This window comes from Capricornis sumatraensis, chromosome 10, assembly GCF_032405125.1.
Source record: "Capricornis sumatraensis isolate serow.1 chromosome 10, serow.2, whole genome shotgun sequence".
In the NCBI taxonomy this organism is placed as follows: Eukaryota; Metazoa; Chordata; class Mammalia; order Artiodactyla; family Bovidae; genus Capricornis; species Capricornis sumatraensis.
This window is the reverse complement of record NC_091078.1, coordinates 15,901,417-15,919,903: the sequence shown is the minus strand read 5'-3', so window position 1 is coordinate 15,919,903 and position 18,487 is coordinate 15,901,417. Positions and strand designations below refer to the sequence as shown.

At 42.4% G+C, this 18,487-nt stretch overlaps 1 protein-coding gene across 7 annotated transcripts in view; it reads right to left on the bottom strand.

The window, feature by feature from the left end:
- Nucleotides 1-4,459: 4,459 nt before the first annotated feature.
- USP54 (ubiquitin specific peptidase 54) overlaps nucleotides 4,460-18,487 on the bottom strand; it is a 60,323-nt gene continuing 46,295 nt past the window's right edge. For 4 of the 7 annotated variants that reach the window (XM_068982446.1, XM_068982448.1, XM_068982451.1 and 1 more), the window contains 4 exons: nucleotides 11,453-11,571; nucleotides 10,993-11,133; nucleotides 7,322-7,508; nucleotides 4,460-5,650 (listed from right to left, as the gene is read on the bottom strand). In XM_068982446.1, the coding sequence (XP_068838547.1) occupies nucleotides 5,091-5,650; nucleotides 7,322-7,508; nucleotides 10,993-11,133; nucleotides 11,453-11,571 (1,007 nt within the window). In that variant the 3' untranslated portion in view covers nucleotides 4,460-5,090. The remainder of the gene's footprint in view (nucleotides 5,651-7,321; nucleotides 7,509-10,992; nucleotides 11,134-11,452; nucleotides 11,572-18,487) is intronic. The other 3 variants (XM_068982447.1, XM_068982450.1, XM_068982449.1) reach the window with 2 other exon arrangements.

Sequence of the window (18,487 nt, the reverse complement as noted above, 5' to 3'; positions counted from 1 at the left end):
GTGCAAAACCAGCACATACTAGACTTAAATCTAGATTTGTAACAAGTTACACTTAAGATGAATTAGCACCGTGGTTATATAGCTTCAGCGAACTGGTGTTCTTTGTCATCAAATGAAACATTATACTACAATTCCTGAAGAAGGCAAGAAAGAAGCTTGAAAATGAAATATAAAAGATTTCTACAATGAAAGGTAAATTTCCCAGTAACTTCCAAGGAAGCCAGAAACTCCTGGAGCAGCACAAACCAGTCTATTGCACACTATCTCTAAAGCATGTGATCCCTATCTGCCATTCCAACTAGCTAACAAATTCCATAAAGAAATGAAAGTTGTCTTGAAGAGCATACTACTAAGTACATGGTATCTTATATCCACAAGTTCTACTATGATTTTCTATATCAACAAACTCCCATTTACCTAAATCAAATGACTTTTATTTCCTACCAATAAACTGCAAATATGACTATGTCTTGTATTCACAACCCACCCCTAAGGAATATGCCCTATGTCTGGAATCTTATTTTTACTGTATTAAAGAAGTACAAGGGAAACATTACCATATAAATGTCAAAAAACAAGATTCACAAGCGTTTAAGTATAGCATAAACTTACTGTTCAGAAATGTGACTGGTTGTCCCATCTAATAGTAGGGTGAAAAGTGCCAGGGGAAATTAACAGACAGCACAGGTATACTGTCAAAAAATTAACAGGCAGCTCATGTCTCCTATTCCCAACCCAACAAAACTTCAAGATTTTACAATAGCATGAATGTCTGAACTGCCGATCTTTTTTCTTTCTCTTTTTCAAAAGACTTCTTGGGACAAGGATTCTATAAAAGCTTTTTTCAACTGATGCCTGGCCCGAATATATACACAATTAAGCTTTTAAAATTGTCTACATAAATCTAGATACAAATTAGTATTATCATTAAAGGAGGCTAGAATTGATAAATTAAAAACCATAAAACAAAAAGTTTTTCTTGTTTTTAAATATTTTAATGGAAACATGTCTAGTCAGATTTCCAAAACTGGGCTAACAGTGTTTAAACATTATGCCAGTTATGTTTGAGAAGCTGAATGAAATAAATAAAACAAATAAAAGAAGTATCTATCTTTCAAAAATAAATGTGATACAATAAAGAAAACTTTATTCTAAAATGATTTCAATTTATTGACCAAGCTACATGATAAAGAAAAATCATTTCAAATTATGTTCTTCACCTCCACAACAGTGTTTGAAGTTGATGGGCTCTCCCAGAGAGCATGGAAATCTTAAGCAATTCTAAATTAGCCTTCAATTTCTCTATTTCAAATTAATGTTATGACCTGTTGTAGTTAAACAATCATAAATTCTGCACCAGCTGAGAAATATTTAATTTTTTCTTCTAGGGCGAGTGTGTAGGTGTTTGCATGCACGGGAGTGCTAACCCCTCTTGCCCTCTGACCAGTGTTGCCGGTTTTAAGTAAACGCTTCTTCCTATCGCCGAAGATCTTTTTTTTTTTTTTTTTTTCTGTCTTTTTTTAAACTTAAACCCGGAGCCCCCAAATTCTGGCTTATCCCTGCACCCTTGTCCAATCCCATACAGTTCCCCCAATTTCCGCGCGGGGTGACACCTGAAGGCCGAGTGCGAACCCCTGCGGCTGGCATTAACTAGGCGCGAATAGGGCGGACGGCTGTCACTGGAGAGCAGGCGTGGGCCAAAGGCGAGGTGATTTCTGACTGCTCATCGCCCAGCCCCGCGTGGCTGAAGGTCTGAGAGCCCCTCCATTCGCCCCGGCAAGCCAGGCGTGCAGCTGTCGCGGTGCAGGAAGCTAACCGCGGCCTCTGGGCCGCTTTGACAGGGCGGGCAGGAAAAGAAAGAGGCTCACCGCGACTAGTAGCCTCACCCCTCCGGCTCGGAGACCTACAGAACGAAACCTCTGCCCCGGCCCGAAGGCAAGCGAGAGACCTCGGAGCCGCCGCCACCGACTCAGCCCAGCCCAGCAGGGGCCCGCCCAGGGGCCACTCCCCAAGTGAGGCAGCCAGTCACTCGCCCGCCCTTCCGGGCCCGCTCCGGAGGGGACGGTCTCCCGCCCGCCCTCACACAGCTATCTCATCAGGCCAGGCCCCCAGGGCTTCGTCCACCTCTCACCTTTGACGACGCGGTCAGCCCCGGGAGGGGGCGGCGGGGGCGGGGGTGGGGGCGGTGCAGCCCGGGCCGGCTCCGGGGCGGCCATGCTGGGCCCGGGGCTCGGCTAGGCGCTGGGCCGGGCGGGGCTGGGGGCGGGGGCGGCGGCTACCAGAGCCAAGCGGCGGCGCCGCCGGGGAACATGGCGGACCCTCTTTCCCTACAGAGGGGCTAAGACCGGCATGCACCGCGCTTGCGGGGGCGGGGGCGGAGCAGGCTCTAGGGACTTGAGCAAAATTACTGAAGCTAGGAGAGAAACAAGACCATGCCAAGGGATCAGCTTAAAATTCTGGGCAAGCAGAAATAAAAGAGTGAGGAGAGATGATTCGTCTGTAGCTAGTTCCTGCGGTGAATGAGTGCTAGGGAACACGACACCGGCTTTCATGGAGCTCCTAGAAAGATGGAGAGATGTGACCCAACCTAAGAATCTCCCGCAAATAGAGAAAAAAAAAAAAAGTATAACAATTTGACTGTCAGATTCGGGTACTTCGGTCGATAACTGACAGAACTAGAGGAAGCGTTGTAGGTTCTAGAGCGAAGCAACGGTTCAGAATGGAGTTTGAGAGAGAATCTGGCCCTTGTGTTTAGAGCCTGGGATTGTCAAGTCTGAAAGCACAAAGAATGCAGGTACAGCGGACTAGGCTCCAAGGGTTCAGAGTCAAAACAGGTAAGAGGAAAGGAAGGGTTTTGTCACTGAGATGTTCAAAGAGTCTACGAAATTCACCTGAAAAGGACACAGCATCCCTCTTGATTCACTGAGAAAAGAGAGATTTCGAAGGCAATAGGGAATTGGAAATTAGTTCCTCATAAGAAATACCTCTACGGTAGAATGTGGTTTTCTACGGAAACTTTAAAGAGATGTACACTCATGGGGAAGGGAGTAGTGGGACAAGAAATGATTGTTCAACCAATAATTATTAGAAGAGTATGACAGAGGATGAGATGGCTGGATGGCATCACCGACTCGGTGGACATGAGTTTGAGTGAACTCCAGGAGTTGGTGATGGACAGGGAGGCCTGGCGTACTGTGATTCATGGGGTCGCAGAGTCGGACACGACTGAGCGACTGAACTGAACTGAACTGATGTGTTAACACCAGCAGAGGTACTGGATCAGTAGCAGGGATCGGAATATCCTAAGATCTATATATCTTTTTTTTATTTTTGCTGCACCGAGAGGTATGTCAGATCTCAGTTCCCCAACCAGAGATCAAACCTGTGCCCTATGCAGTGGAAGCTTGGAGTCTTCACCACGGGACTGCAAGGGAAGTCCCACATCTATATATCTTGATGGCATAGGATTCAAGTAGGATAGGGTGAGAAATGCCTGCCCATCCTCCTGCTCAATACTACATGTGCTCAGAATCTGTTCATAACAGATGGTGATAATTAGGCAAGCAATAGTCCAAAGGACTCACACACCACCTCTCTACCTCTTGACCTGTCAATCTTAATGATCCTGAGAGCTGGAATAATCTAAGAAAAGAGAAATGCCCAGTTAGTAATGTTTGCTAAGGGAGCTCACATATTATTTTTTAGAGGGAGATGAATTTTCGAGTGAGGAAGGAGTGAAAATGGATCTTTCTTACATGGAAAGTGAAAGTGAAGTCACTCAGTCTTGTCCGTCTCTTTGAGACCCCATGGACACCAGGCTGCTCTGTCCATGGGATTTTCTAGGCAAGAGTACTGGAGTGGGTTGCCTTTTCCTTCTCCATTCTTACATGGAAGTGCCATATAATTCTGGAGGGAAGGCAAGGGGCAGCCATATGAAGAGACAAAGGAAGGGATAAGAGGCACATGATAAACTTGTAGAGGGAGGGCACGACGGGTACCTAGATCAGGAGTGAGTTTCTAAGAGGAGTCTGAATCCCAGAAAATCTCCCTGAGGGGGGAAGGAGAAAGTATGTAATGTGTTGAGTGCCTCTTGGCAGGAAAGGGATAGAAAATGTACTAGCAGCAATAAAAACAAGGAAAGTCACTCCATATTAGGACTCATTGACTCCTACCTTGAATACATACCCTTCAACCAGTCTTCAACTCCTCTTTGGCTCCTCACTTTCACTCAGTCAAAAGCCATATACTGAGCCCCAGGCCACTGGGAATTGGTATTTCTTGCTTCCCCAGCCCAATACAAAAGAGCAAGAAAATACAAAAGGAATCAAATAGACAAATGACAAGGAATTAAATAGAACTATCTTATAGATTTATTAATGAAAAATACTTTACAAAAAACAGTATGTTTGGCCCTAAAATAGTTCAGCTGACTCTGAGGGTTTACAGCGGCGACTGAGCAAGTGGCAGTAATGGCTGTGCTGCTGAGGACAGGAGAGTATGTTAGTGTGCCTGACTCCCATTTGTTCCGAAGAGTAAATGTTATGTTGGTAGTCCCACATTCTAGGCCTAAGGTTTGGGGGCTGAGGGAAGGCTGACAGTCTGGGCAGGTGGGCTAGCCTGAATGATGTGGTCAGGACCAAGAATACAGGGCTACATGTCCCTCCAAGGATGAGGGATGGAGAAGACAGAAGGTCAGATAATAGGGATAGGTGGATAAAACAAAGCATAGAAGTTGGCAATATAACAGGGAACAGAATATGAGGGCTTGGAGTATTCAAGAATAAAATGGTGACCCTAAGATCCTAAGGAATGGCTAGTGTCCAGAGTAACATGGATTCACCTTTAAAGTGGATCAAATAAAACCCTAAACAGCAGCTGCTTCCTTTTGCTAGGTGAATGGAAATTGAAGTTTCAAATATTCCCTCAAAGAGCCAGGTCTCCTTAGGGGTTCCTGGCACCCCTGGGAGAAATTGCCAACTCTGTATTGAGATAAGACTTGCACAACCTTGGCAGGGATGCAGGGTGCCAACTCTGCTGCAGTACAGTTTAACAGAGAAAGCTGTGGCTCCAGGAGAGGAAAGGGGTAACCCTTACCACCTGCTCTGCTGCAGGGCTCTAGCCCTGACCTGTTCTCTGCCAGGGGCATCTGCTAGGACAAACAGAAACTCCTCTCTCCCTGTCCTCCTGTGCCTAGACGGCAGGGCATAACTGCTTTGCCTCCAGTCATCATCTGGGGGCATGTCTACTCTTCGAGGACCAGGGGCTCGAAACCCTGGAACAGGACCTGAATTCCAAGCTGACCTCAGGGGTACACAAAGACTGCTTGGTGGTGGCGACACAGGGTGAACAACAGGAGGGTGGGAGGGTGAATGGAAAAGATCCCCCCAGGACTGAGCATGAGGAACCTGAAGGTCCTGGTGTCTTTCTGGTAGTGTGGTAGTGTGGGTTAGCTGAGGCTTGCACCCTGGAGTAGTCAGGAATCTGGCCCCAATATGCTGGTTGGCCTCTGACCATGGTCCCCGGGAGGCATCTGTTCTGGAACGATGGGGGAGACTCCGGTAGTTCAAAGTCCTTCCTGTGTACTTGACCCCTTCGCAAGTTTCACCCCTGTCACACATAGCCAGAAACTGCTGGACACTCCTCGAAGTTCCTGGGGAGAGAAAAGAAACCCAAAGATTGAGTATCTTCAGTAAAACCATTATCCTTCCCAGAGGACCATTCCTGGCTGTTTCCAACTCCTCACCTCTTTAAGAACATACAAATAAGGGAAAGAAGGAACCTAGCTTTGCTTTTAATTTCATTTTTAAAAATTCTTAATATACACTAAAATCAAACCACTGCCAATCTGTGTAAATGAAACAGTCTCCTGGATGTTGCACACTCCTATCTCACTGCATTATAATCTGTCCTCCAAAAGACAGACAGACACAAACACACATACATGAATGGCTCTCTGATATTCCAAATATATGTTCTCTGTGATAATTTTACTCCTTAGAGTCACTACTCCAAAACATCACTCAGTTTTTTTAACACAGTACTTTCACTCCAGGTGAACTGTATCTGCTTACATTTGTGTTCATTCTCCAAGATTTCTGCTTTTGTTTGCACTGCTCCCACATACATAATGTAGAATGCCTTTTCTATACATTGATTCCCCTTTACTTAAAAGAAGCAAAATAACTAATTTTCCAAACGTCACTTCTAAACAGTACTTCTCATTTTTATTTTTTAAATTCCATCAACAGCTGTGCTATACATATATATATATATATATATATATACCTGATTACTGAAACTTTGAGCTCTTTAAGAGCAGAGAACTGCCTTCTTTCTCCCATGTATTTACTGTAGTATTTGGTGCAGAACAAGTTGCAATAAATGCTGCCTTACTGATCAGATACTTCTAGTAACTCTCAAAGGATGCTGGTGACCTGGCAGCTCCACTGAGTAATTAGAAGTCCATTTATCCAGAAGGCCTGCTTATCCAAAGCTCCCTAAAATTTGGACACAAGTATCAACAGTACTACTCAGTTCTAAGAAGATCCTTTTCCCTGGGGATTTATACCCATAGACAGGTTTCTCAACTTTGGCACTACTGATAATTGGGGCTGATCATTCTTTGTCTTAGGAGTAGGGTAGGGGTGTGCAAGGAAACTTCTCTGTGCATTGCTAGATGTTTAGCAGCATCCCTAGTCTTTCTACCCACCAGATGCCACTGGCACCTCCCCTTTCTCATTAAGAACCACTGCCTTAAACTGTAGATTTGGTCCATGACGGGAAAAATGGAACAAATTTTGCTGTGGAGGGTCAAAGAAAGCCAGAAGGATGCTGCCCACCTTCCCCAGGATTGTCTGGGTCTCTATGCATGGCATGGGTATTCTGTGCGTAGGATCTTTCCAAGTCTGCCATTCACTACTCATCCTCCTAGACCATCCCTCAACTGAGACTTGGGATAAAAGGAGAGAAAAACAGCTGATAGAGATGATATTTCCTGTTTTGGGGGATCCTAAAGACTGGGTACTAATTCCCTGGGTCACTTAAAATCATATCCTATCACAACTGAAGCAGTTCATTTTCATGAGTAGTTAGATTCTGGGAGCTCTGGTCTAGACCCCATGTTGCCCAAGAAATGATTCAGTCATGATTCATCAAGATCAATGCTTGATCTTTAAAGCAATAATTCATTTCCCTTTACAACTCCACCTTGGGACCCTCCTTCCCCTTCCCCACCCCCCAACAGATGCACTGATTTGATTCTTCCAGGTCCCTGGAAAAGTACTACATTCCAGCACATAATATTAGATTTGGGGAGAGTTACCTGGGGGTCTATGGGGCTCCCCTGCCATGCTGGGCATCAAGACATCTGGGGACAGGAACTGTGGTTGGGGTGGGTAGAGTTGGGGACCAAGGAGAAATACAGGAGGGTCATGGATGACAGGGAGGGAAGAGGAGCTGGAACAACGATGCCGGGTTTCCAAAGGCTTTTTCCTCACGCTTGATGAATCCTTACAATGAGACAAGACAAAAAAAACATAGAGATGAGGATTAACACACAGCAGGCTATGGTTGGGTAAACACAGTGAGGGAAGCAGGGGGATATGGAAGGAACTAGAGTACAAACGTTCCTTAATCTAGAGATGGACCCAATTTACTCGACACTCTTCCCATCAGCCCCTCTAGGAAACATCTTGACTATGAAACATCCTCCACTATGAACTTAAGACACCAAAGTACAGTTCTCTTCTCTTAATATGTCTTCCTCATAACCCTCACTTTCCCAATCCTAACATCAAGGTCTTTAGCAAAGTCCTTAATGCTACTATTAAAATTAGAGAATGAGACAGAAATTTAAAAATAGACAAGAGGGAAATTCCCTGGCTATCCAGTGGTAAGGACTGCAAGCTTTCACTGCCAAGGTTCAATTCCTGGTCAGGGGACTAAGATTCCGCAAGTTGCGTGATGTGGTTAAAAAAATAAAATAAAATAACAGAAGCCTCTAAAAAAATTAATAAAAATTTAAAATAGAGAAGAAATGAGAGAGAAATTCAGAAAACCAAAAAGACTGAAAAATTGTACACTCACTCTAAATATTGGGAACTAATATCTCCCTAAATGTACAGTCAGAAACTCTCTATTCCATCTCTCCAGTTACTGCTACACTCCAGTCTCCATTTTGGTGTGCCTGTTAAGTCTGTACCCACTGTTGCTTATGACCTACTTTGTTCTTCATTTGTCATTCACTTATGTGGCAAAGTCTCAGAAATATGTTTTTTAATATATGAGATATGAACATGTCCAAAACTGAACCAACATTCTTCCCAACTCCTCCTTCTGGTACCGTATTTTCTTAAGTCACCTAGACTCAAAATATTGACACTGTCCTTGAGTTTGCACTTTTCATCCACAATTCCATTAGTTGCCTATGCCATATACTGTCATTTCTACCTATAGGTTTTATATTTAAATTCAACTAGACCACTGCAGCAGCTTCCAATTTAGTCCTTCCTATCTCCAGCCCACTGCCTCCTTTAGTGTGGCCTGCAAGTTCTGTGTGATATGGCAAAGCTGATCTTTCTCACTTTATCTCCTACCATTCCTGTGCCTTTTACACGCCAACCTTCTTAATGTTCTTCAAACATACGAAGCTTGTTCCACCTTACGGCCTTTACACTTTGTGTTTCTGTTACTGGGAATGCTCTTCCCATGGCTTACACCTTCATATCACTGAGGTCTCTCATCACATGTTACTTTCTTAGAGCTGATTTTCCTCACTACTCTATCAAAAAAAACAGCCCTGAGAATAACCACTATTACCTCTTTATTCCTTAGCCTCTTGCTTTGTTTTATTCTTTATCACACATTGTCTGGGGTTTACTTGTTTAATGTCTTTTCTCTCCTGCTAGAATACATTTCTTTGCACTCCAGTATCCCCATAACCTTGAACAGCTCCTGGAGGATTATTATAGGCACTTAATAAATAATATATTAAATAAAATAATCTATATGCCAGTGTATCTTTTTTCTTTTTTGAGATTATAAGATACTTTGTGTTGTTTCAGCAGTGTGTGCTCATAGCACCTAACATGGCCTGGCACATGGTAGGCATTTACCAAGTAGCCTAAGGACCAGATGCCAGTCCTCTCTGCATGTGACACCGTCACCAAAAGAAAGACACCCTTCTTCACTGGGTCCCCTTCCATCCCTATAGCCTCTTACCAAGTCTCCTTTTGGGCTTCTTCAAAAGAAGAACCTTAACTCTGATTCTCTTCAGAGATACGTCCTGGTTTGTTTGTTTTTTCCTCTTTTTGCAATTCTCTTCCTCTTTTCAGTGGCTATGATTCTCAAATCTCAATTTTAAGTTTATATGTCTCAGAATCAAAAGCCTACCAGATATCTATCTCAACTCAAGCTTAATACGTCCAAATTTGCACATATCTCTCCCTCCAAATATATTCCTGCTTCTCTTCCCTCAAATAACAACCCACAATTCCTAGATATCATCCTCGATTCTCTTTTCCCCATGTCCAGGCAAGTAGGCACCAAACATTTTAATTTCCTAGTTGACTCTCCAATGTGTCTACATCTCTCTATCCTCCAAAACTCCTTACTATGGTTCATGATATGACCCTTGCTTATAGTCTTAACAGTCTCACTTGTCAACATTCTCCATTTATCCCTTGCCAGACTCTAATCATACCATACCAAGAAGCTTTTTTAAACTCAGTTAATATCTGCTTCAGTCCCCTTTATCTGCTACATTCATTTTAATTCTCCAGGAAGAATTCCCTGATTCCTCAAGTCTGGAATTCCCCTATTTTGCTTCCATAGCATTAAATCCGATCATATTTATATTATAATTGTTTATCTGTCTCCTCCAGTAGACTGTAAAGTCAAGAGAGCAGGGAGTGTATCTAGCTCACTCAACACCATTTTTCGGCACAATACCTAGAAGATAAGGTCAGAAAGCATTTGTTTAAAATAATGAATCAATGTATAAGTGAATGATACAGAAGTCAGGCCAAAAGGAAGCCAAGTCTCCTAGCAAAATAACAACTTGCCATTAAAGGTATATGAGAACAAATGCTGGGCAGAAAAGACCACCTTTTCCAAAAAGAGTGGCCAACTGTTCAGAGCTATTTATAAATTTATGACAATAAACTGGAAAAAATGACTACCTCTTGGGCAGTCACTGGGAAAGAAACTGGATCTGAAGAACTGGTGGAAGAGACTTAGTTTTCCTTTTTGTACTTTTCTATTTTTATACCACATATTTAAGCCCTGTTTTTTAAAATTTTTATGAAACTGACATGGTGAGCAAGCTCCAATGTACTACTGGTGCTTTATATCCTGACCTATACTGTAATAAAATCTCAAGTTGCCTCAGGCAAGTGTATGAAATTCTCAAAAGGCACATTTTAGAAATCCAACCACTGAAATTATTTGAGTTTGCTCATCTCTGCTGACTTGGATATCCCTGGAACTTTCATCTATAGATTACTGCATTAATTCTATATGAAATGCCCCAAAGATGAGGACTTTAAATCATTTTCCTTCTGCTGCCAATGCATATGCTTCATTTCAGCTTGAAAGCCCACTGGACCCCAATCGGTCATTTTCTAGGATGGGGAAGAACAGGCAGAACAATACGTCATCCCATCTCTTCTTTTTCCTTTGATTAGTGCAATGGATTCTGACCCAGCCAGCAGTCATGGCTCCTCAGAGACTCCTCTCAAGGCTTCTGGGACACTTCTCATCCTGAGGAAGCCAACATTACACCCTCCAGAACTGCTACAGGGAAAGAACATTCTTCTGGGCTCCAAGTGAATGTGTGACCAAAAAAATAATGATTACATGTCCTCATTTTTGCTGAGTGCACATGGCTTTCCCCAAATTACAACCTTCCATTTCTCTTGCCCCTTCACCGCAGTGTATTTTCACCTAGCAAGAGAAAGAAGATGCTCTAAATAGACAGACCCTGATTCTACTTACAAAACTGTGGGAAGAGACTGGGACCTCCTCCCTCTCTGAGACAACGGTGCCACTGAGACTGCGTGAGATGCGCCGAAAGTTCTCTGCACCATACTGATCATCCTCCCCACACTCCCTGCTGGGGCCTTGGCAAGGTGCGGCCTTCAAACACACAGACACACAGGCAGACACGTAACATCAGACCTGTGGTTTTCCCACAGACTCTGTCCCGAGGGATATGGGAGAGAATAGGGTAAGTAAGACTCACTAATAGAGATCTGAATTAGATATATTTGAAAGGTAGTAGCCATGTGGCAACCTCCTCTCACTCAAAAGAAGCCCAATCATAGATCTTGTTCTCTTCTAATAGCCCCACATTCCTATGCCCTGCCTTATCACCAACCCCACCACCCATATCTCTCCATAATTCTTTCCCAACATACCACCCCATGCCCAGAACTATAGAACCTGAGGTGGCTACCTGAGAAGCAGATACTGCGTTGGCTTCATGGAGACTGTGCTCCATTTCTGCTGTTGGGGTCTTTGAGAGACCAAGGCCAGGGGCTGAGTGCAACCTCCTCCCTACACCATCTGCAGAGCCTGAGGAGGAAAACATAAACATAAGTTGAACCCATCTCTTCTCCCAGAGTCTGCACTCAGCCTGCAACACAAAACTCTGCAGTTTTTGCTTCATTAAATAACAAATATTCATCTCTGAATTCAATGGAGGATGGATTCCTAGAATGTAGAAACAGGAGTTTCAGAATGTGGATAGCTTCCCATAGGCCATAGGGATCTCAAACACAGGCCCTAGAGAAGGGGCTCTGTGGACACATAGCTAAATAGTAAATATAATCAGCTTAGCTGCTGTCAGATTTGGGTCCAAGACTTATAATAGATACAGAGGAAGTTACCTGACACAGTAATTCTCTAGAGCATCTGCAATGACAAGGGAAATGTTGTCTCCAGTCTAGTTAGGAAATTATCATAGTAACCATATATTAAACCACCTCCTTTTACAAAACAGGAAAATAAGTTCCAGAGTCTGACAAGTAGTAAGTAGTTTAATCAGGATTAAAACTCAAGTCTTTGGATTTTCACTTCCAATTATATACTATGAGCAGAAGCTCTTCAACATCTTATATGTGTAGTGTGGTCTTTTACTTCCTCATTAGCATCTCTCTAATCACTTACATTCTAAACAAATTCTAAATGTTTATCTCTTCCTAAAAATCTTGTGAGACTGTAAAGAGATGAGCTGCTCCAAACTGGATATGTGACTCCCAAGGGGCTTGCTCCAATACAACTAATTAAGCCTTCTCAAAGTGCACACACCCTTGACCTACATTTGATATATACGTCTATTGCCAATTCACATCTTGATTTCATATTTTGATTCTAATATGTGTACCTAGCTAAAGCATGATATTGCTGATACTAAGCTAAAAGGCCAGTTATTTTTAATATTTTCTTGTGCTTAAATGCAGTGGTTCCAATACCACCTCTGATTCATCTAGAACTTTTTAAAAATACAGCTTTGTGTATCTCTCCACGGACATACTAAATCAGAATCTTTCTGGTTAGAGCCTGGGAATATTATTTTTAAGAGATTTCCATAAAGAATGTGGGAGAATAGCCTTAAACATTGTTAGAAGAAATGTGAAATATTATAGTCTTCCTAATAAGCAATCTAGAGATAACCATTAAGACTGAAAATATATTTACTTTCTTACCCTCTTGAGAATAAAATATCAGTTTATTGTGGCATTGTTTGGCTAATAACTAGAAATAAAGTAATGCCTATCTACAGCAGAATGGCTAAATACTTTATAGTATCCTCAATATCAAATACTGTTCAGCCATTAAAAAAAAAAAAGGAATTGAATTAAACTAGATGACTTTGAGGAATTTTCAAGTATTTTCATGTACTGAGTTAAAAGAAATCTGTAAAATAATCCCCAAGAAAAAAACATGATATATATACATCTGCATAGGATTACATGAACAGAAAAATACAGATATATGCCCAATAGATTATTGTCTGAGAAGGTTGAGGGCAGGGGTAAACAGTAGGGACTGATTTAAGGAAAGGAGAGAGAAATTTTCTATAATAAAAACATCAGGTATGTTATGATCCCATTTATATGAAATTATTCCTCTCTTTTTTTTTTTAAAGCCATTTCTTCAGTGACTGTGATGGGCAGTCAGATTTAAGAATTATAGCTGTAATGGTTAGAGTTTGCTCAGTTGCTCAGTCGTGTACGCCTCTTTGTGACCCCATGGACTGTAGCCCACCAGGCTCCTCTATCCATGGGATTCTCCAGTCAAGAATACTGGAGGGGGTTGTCATTTCCTCCTCTGGGAGATCTTACCAACCCAAGGATCAAACCCCTGTCTCCTGTGTCTCTTGCACTGGCAGGCTGATTCTTTACCACTGAGCCACCTGGGAAGCCCAGGAGCACACTGATAAGGTTAAGATGAGCTTTTTGACTAAGAATGGCTCCATGTTATTCATGGCCAAGCACTAATAAAATCCTTCATCAGACTGAACTCCTTACTTGCCTTCTGCTTCACTGATACATAAAGAGCTGTTGGACAGAACCTGGATCCGCTTATCTGCAGACACTTTTGCTTCATTTTTCAACCAAGTGACCTTAATAGGAACTTCTCCATGAGCCTGCCAATCTAAGAATCTAGAATTTGGAATTGCTCTAATCAAATGTGATTCCTATCTAGCGAACGAGGTAGCCACTGGAATCTCCTGAAGAGAGTAGACACTGATTCCTTTAAAGACATTTAAACAGAGGTGAAGGTGGCCTCCGTAAGGGGTACTGTTTAGGGCACTTCTGGCTTTGACAGAAAGCAGAATTAAGGTGCCCCTTCATGGATCACAGCCTTGTCATAGTGAAGGGGCCTGCGTAATAACACAATGAAGCTATGAGCCATGCTGTGCAGGGCCACCCAAGACGGACAGGTCATAGTGGAGAGTTCTGATAAAACGAGGTCCATAGGAGGAGGCAATGGCAAACCACTCCAGTATTCTTGCCGCTGTTGTTGCTGCTGCTGCTGCTGCTAAGTCGCTTCAGTCGTGTCAGACTCTGTGCGACCCCACAGACAGCAACCCACCAGGCTCTGCCATCCCTGGGATTCTCCGGGCAAGAACAATGGAGTGGGTTGCCATTTCCCTCTCCAATGCATGAAAGCAAAAAGTGAAAATGAAGTCGCTCAGTAGTGTCTGACTCTTTGCGACACCATGGACCACAGCCCATCAGGCTCCTCCGTCCATGGGATTTTCCAGGCAAGAGTACTGGAGTGGGGTGCCATTGCCTTCTCCGATTCTTGCCTCTAGAACCCCATGAACAGCATGAGAAGACAAAAAGATTATGAAACCGGAAGATGAGCCTTCCAGGTCAGAAGGTGTCCAATAAGGTACTAGGAAGGAGCAGAGAGAAAGCTCCAGAAAGAATGAAGAGGCTGGGCCAAAGCGGGAATGACACCCAGTTGTGGATGTGTCTGGTAGTGAAAAGTTGTAAAGACTAATGCTGTAAAGAACAATACTGCAAAAGAACCTGGAATATTAGGTCCATGAATCAAGGTAAACTGGATGTGGTCAAGCAGGAGATAGCAAGAGTAAACATTGACATCTTAGAAATCAGTGAACTAAAATGGAAAGGAATGGATGAATTTAATTCAGATGACCATTGTATCTACTATTGTGGGCAAGAATCCCTTAGAGGAAATGGAGTAGCCCTCAAAGTCAACAAAAGAGACCAAAAAGCAGTTCTTGGGTGCAATCTCAAAAATGACGGAGTGATCTCAGTTCATTTCAAGGCATATCATTCAACATCATAGTAATCAAAGTCTATGCCCAACCACTAATGCCGAAGAAGGTGAAGTTGAATGGTTCTGTGAAGACCTACAAGACCTTCTAGCAGTAATATCAAAAAGATGTCCTTTACATCACAGGGGATTGGAATGCAAAAGTAGGAAGTCAAATGATACCTGGAAGAACAGGCAAGTTTGGCCGTAGAATACAAAATGAACTAGGGCAAAGGCTAACAGAGTTCTGTCAGGAGAAGCATTGGTCATAACAAACACTCTCTTCCAACAATACAAGAGATGACTCTACACATGGATATCACCAGATGGTCAATATCAAAATCAGACTGATTATAATTCTTTGAAACTATAGATGGAGAAGCTCTATACAGTCAGCAAAAATAAGACCTGGAGTTGACTGTGCCTCACATCACAAGCTCCTTACTGCAAAATTCAGACTTAAACTGAAGAACGTAGGGAAATCCACTAGGCCATTCAGGTATTACCTAAAGCAAATCCCTTATGGTTATAAACTAGAGGTGATAAAACAGATTCAAGGGCTTAGATCCAGCAGACAGAGTACCTGAAGAACTATGGACGGAGGTTCATAACACTGTATAGGAGGCAGTGACCAAAATCATCCCAAATAAATTCAAGAAGGCTAAGTGGTTGTCTGAGGAGACTTTACAAATAGCTGAGAAAAGAGCAGCGAAAGGCAAGGGAGAAAGGGAAAGATATACCCAACTGAAGGCAGAGTTCCAGATAACAGCAAGGAGAGGTAAGGACTTCTTAAATGAACAATGCAAAGAAATAGAGGAAAACAATAGAATGGAAAAGACTACAGATCTTCTCCAGAAAACTGGAGATACCAAGGGAACATTTCATGCAAAGATGGGCAAAATACAGGACAGAATGGCAAGGACCTAAAAGCACAGAATAGGTTAAAAAGAGGTGGCAAGAATACACAGAAGAACCATACAAGAGAAGTCTTAATGACCCGGATAACCACGATAGTGTGGTTACTTACCTAAAGCCAGACATTCTGGAGTGCGCCTTAGGAAGCATTACTATGAACAAAGCTAGAGGAGGTGATAGAATTCCAGTTGAGCTATTTAAAATGCTAAAAGATGATTCTGTTAAAGTGCAATACTCAATATGTCAGCAAATTTGGTAAACTCAGCATTGGCCGCAGGACTGGAAAAGGTCAGTTTTCATCCCAATTCCAAAGAAGGGCAAAGCCAAAGATTGTTCAAACTACCATACAATCATGCTCATTTCAGATGCTGGCAAGGTAACACTCAAAATCCTTCAAGCTAGTCGTCAGTAGCTTGTGAACCAAGAACTTCCGGATGTACAAGCTAGATTTAGAAAAGGCAGAGGAACCAGAGATCAAATTGTCAACATCTGTTGGATCATAGAAAAAGCAAGGGAATTTCAAAAAAAATCTGCTTCATCGACTACACTAAAGCCTTTTATTTTTATTTTTTATTTTTCAGAAAAGACATCTAATTTTATTTTTTTTAATATATATATATATATTTTTTAATTTTAAAATCTTTAATTCTTACATGTGTTCCCACACTAAAGCCTTTTAACTGTGTAGATCACAACAGACTGTGGAAAATTTTTAAAGAGGTGTAAATACCAGAACATGTTACTTGTCTCCTGAGAAACCTGTGTGTGGGTCAAGAAGCAACAGTTAGAACCAGACATGGAACAAGTGACTGGTTCAAAACTGGGCAAGGAGTACATCAAGGCTGTATATTGTCACCCTGCTTATTATAACATATGCAGAGTACCTCATGTGAAATGCCAGGTTGGATAAATCACAGGCTGGAATCAAGATTGCTGGGACAAATACCAACAACCTCAGATATGCAGATGATACCACTTTAATGGCAGAAAGTGAAGAGGAACTGAGAGCTTCTTGATGAGGTTGAAAGAAGAGTGGAAAAGCTGGCTTAAAACTCGACATTCAGAAAACTAAGATCATGGCATCTGGTTCCATCACTTCATGGCAAACAGATGGGGAAAAAGTGGAAACAGTGACAGATTTTATTTTCTTGGGCTCCAAAACCACTGCAGACAGTGACTGCAGCCACAAAATTAAAAGACATTAGCTCCTTGGAAGGAAAGCTATGACAAACCTAGAGAGTGTGTTAAAAAGCAGAGACATGACTTTGCTGACAAAGGTGTGTCTAGTCAAAGCTATGGCTTTTCCATTAGTCATATATGGATGTGAGAGTTGGACCATAAAGAAGGCTGAGCACCAAAGAATTGATGCTTTCAAACTGTGGTGTTGGAGAATACTCTTGAGAGTCCCTTGGATAGCAAGGAGACTAAACCAGTCAATCCTAAAGGAAATCAGTCCTGAATGTTCATTGGAAGGACTGATGCTGAAGCTGAAGCTCCAATACTTTGGCCACCTGATGTGAAGAGCAGACTCATTAGAAAAGACCCTGATGCTGGGAAAGACTGAAGGCAGGAGGAGAAGGGGACGACAGAGGATGAGATGGTTGGATGGCATCACTGACTTAATGAACATGGGTTTGAGTAAACTCTGGGAGATAGTGAAGGACAGGGAAGCCTGGCATGCTGCAGTGCATTGGATGCAAACAGTCAGACAGAACTTAGAGATGAACAACTGTGAAAAGACGTTTGTGGGAAAACTAGAAAAAAATGAAAACTGGCTAGTTACTATATACTGTAGTATAGTATAGTAATACTATACTATAGAGTATACAACTGGAAAAAATGAATACTGGCTAGTTACTATATTATATAATTTCTACTATATTATATTAAGAAATTATTGCTAATTTTTTAGGTATAATAGTATCATAGTTCGGCTTTTAAAGGGGGCTTCCCTGGTGGCTCAGTGGTGAAGAATCCATCTGCCATTGCAGGGGACACAGATTCACTCTCTGATCCAGGAAGATTCCACATACTGCTGAGCAACTAAGCCCGTGCACCACAACAATTGAGCCTGTGCCCTAGAGCCTGGGACCCGCAACTACCTGAACCCTGCCCACCCTATAGTTCACACACTGTAACAAGAGAAGTTACCACAATGAGAAACCTGGGCAGTGCAACTAAATAAAAGCCCCTGCAGCAATAAAGACCCAGCATAGGCAAAAAAAGAAGAAGAAAAAAAAAAATCCAGTGGGGAAGGGAAAAGGGAGGAGGGTTGCTAAATGAAAATAAGCCACATGTTGATAATTGGCCAAGATAATCACCATGGAAGTCAGTGATAAGTACAAAGGGGGTGATCATAATACTTTATTGTTGTTGTTCAATCGCTCAGTTGTGTCCGACTCTTTGCGACCCCATGGACTGCGGCACGCCAGGCTTTCCTGTCCTTCACAATCTCCCAGGGCTTGCTGAAACTTATGTCCATTGAGTCAGTAATGTTATCCAACCATCTCATCCTCTGTCGTCCCCTTCTCCTCCTGCCTTCAATCTTGCCCAGCATCAGGGTCTTTTCTAATAAATCTGTTCTTTGCATCAGGTGGCCAAAGTATTGGAGTTTTAGCTTCAGCATCAGTCCTTCCAATGAACACCCAGGACTGATCTCCTTTAGGAGAACTCCTTTAGGATGAACACCCAGGTTGGATCTCCTTGCAGTCCAAGGGACTCTCAAGAGTCTTCTCCAACACCACAGTTCAAAAGCATCAATTCTTCAGCACTCAGCTTTCTT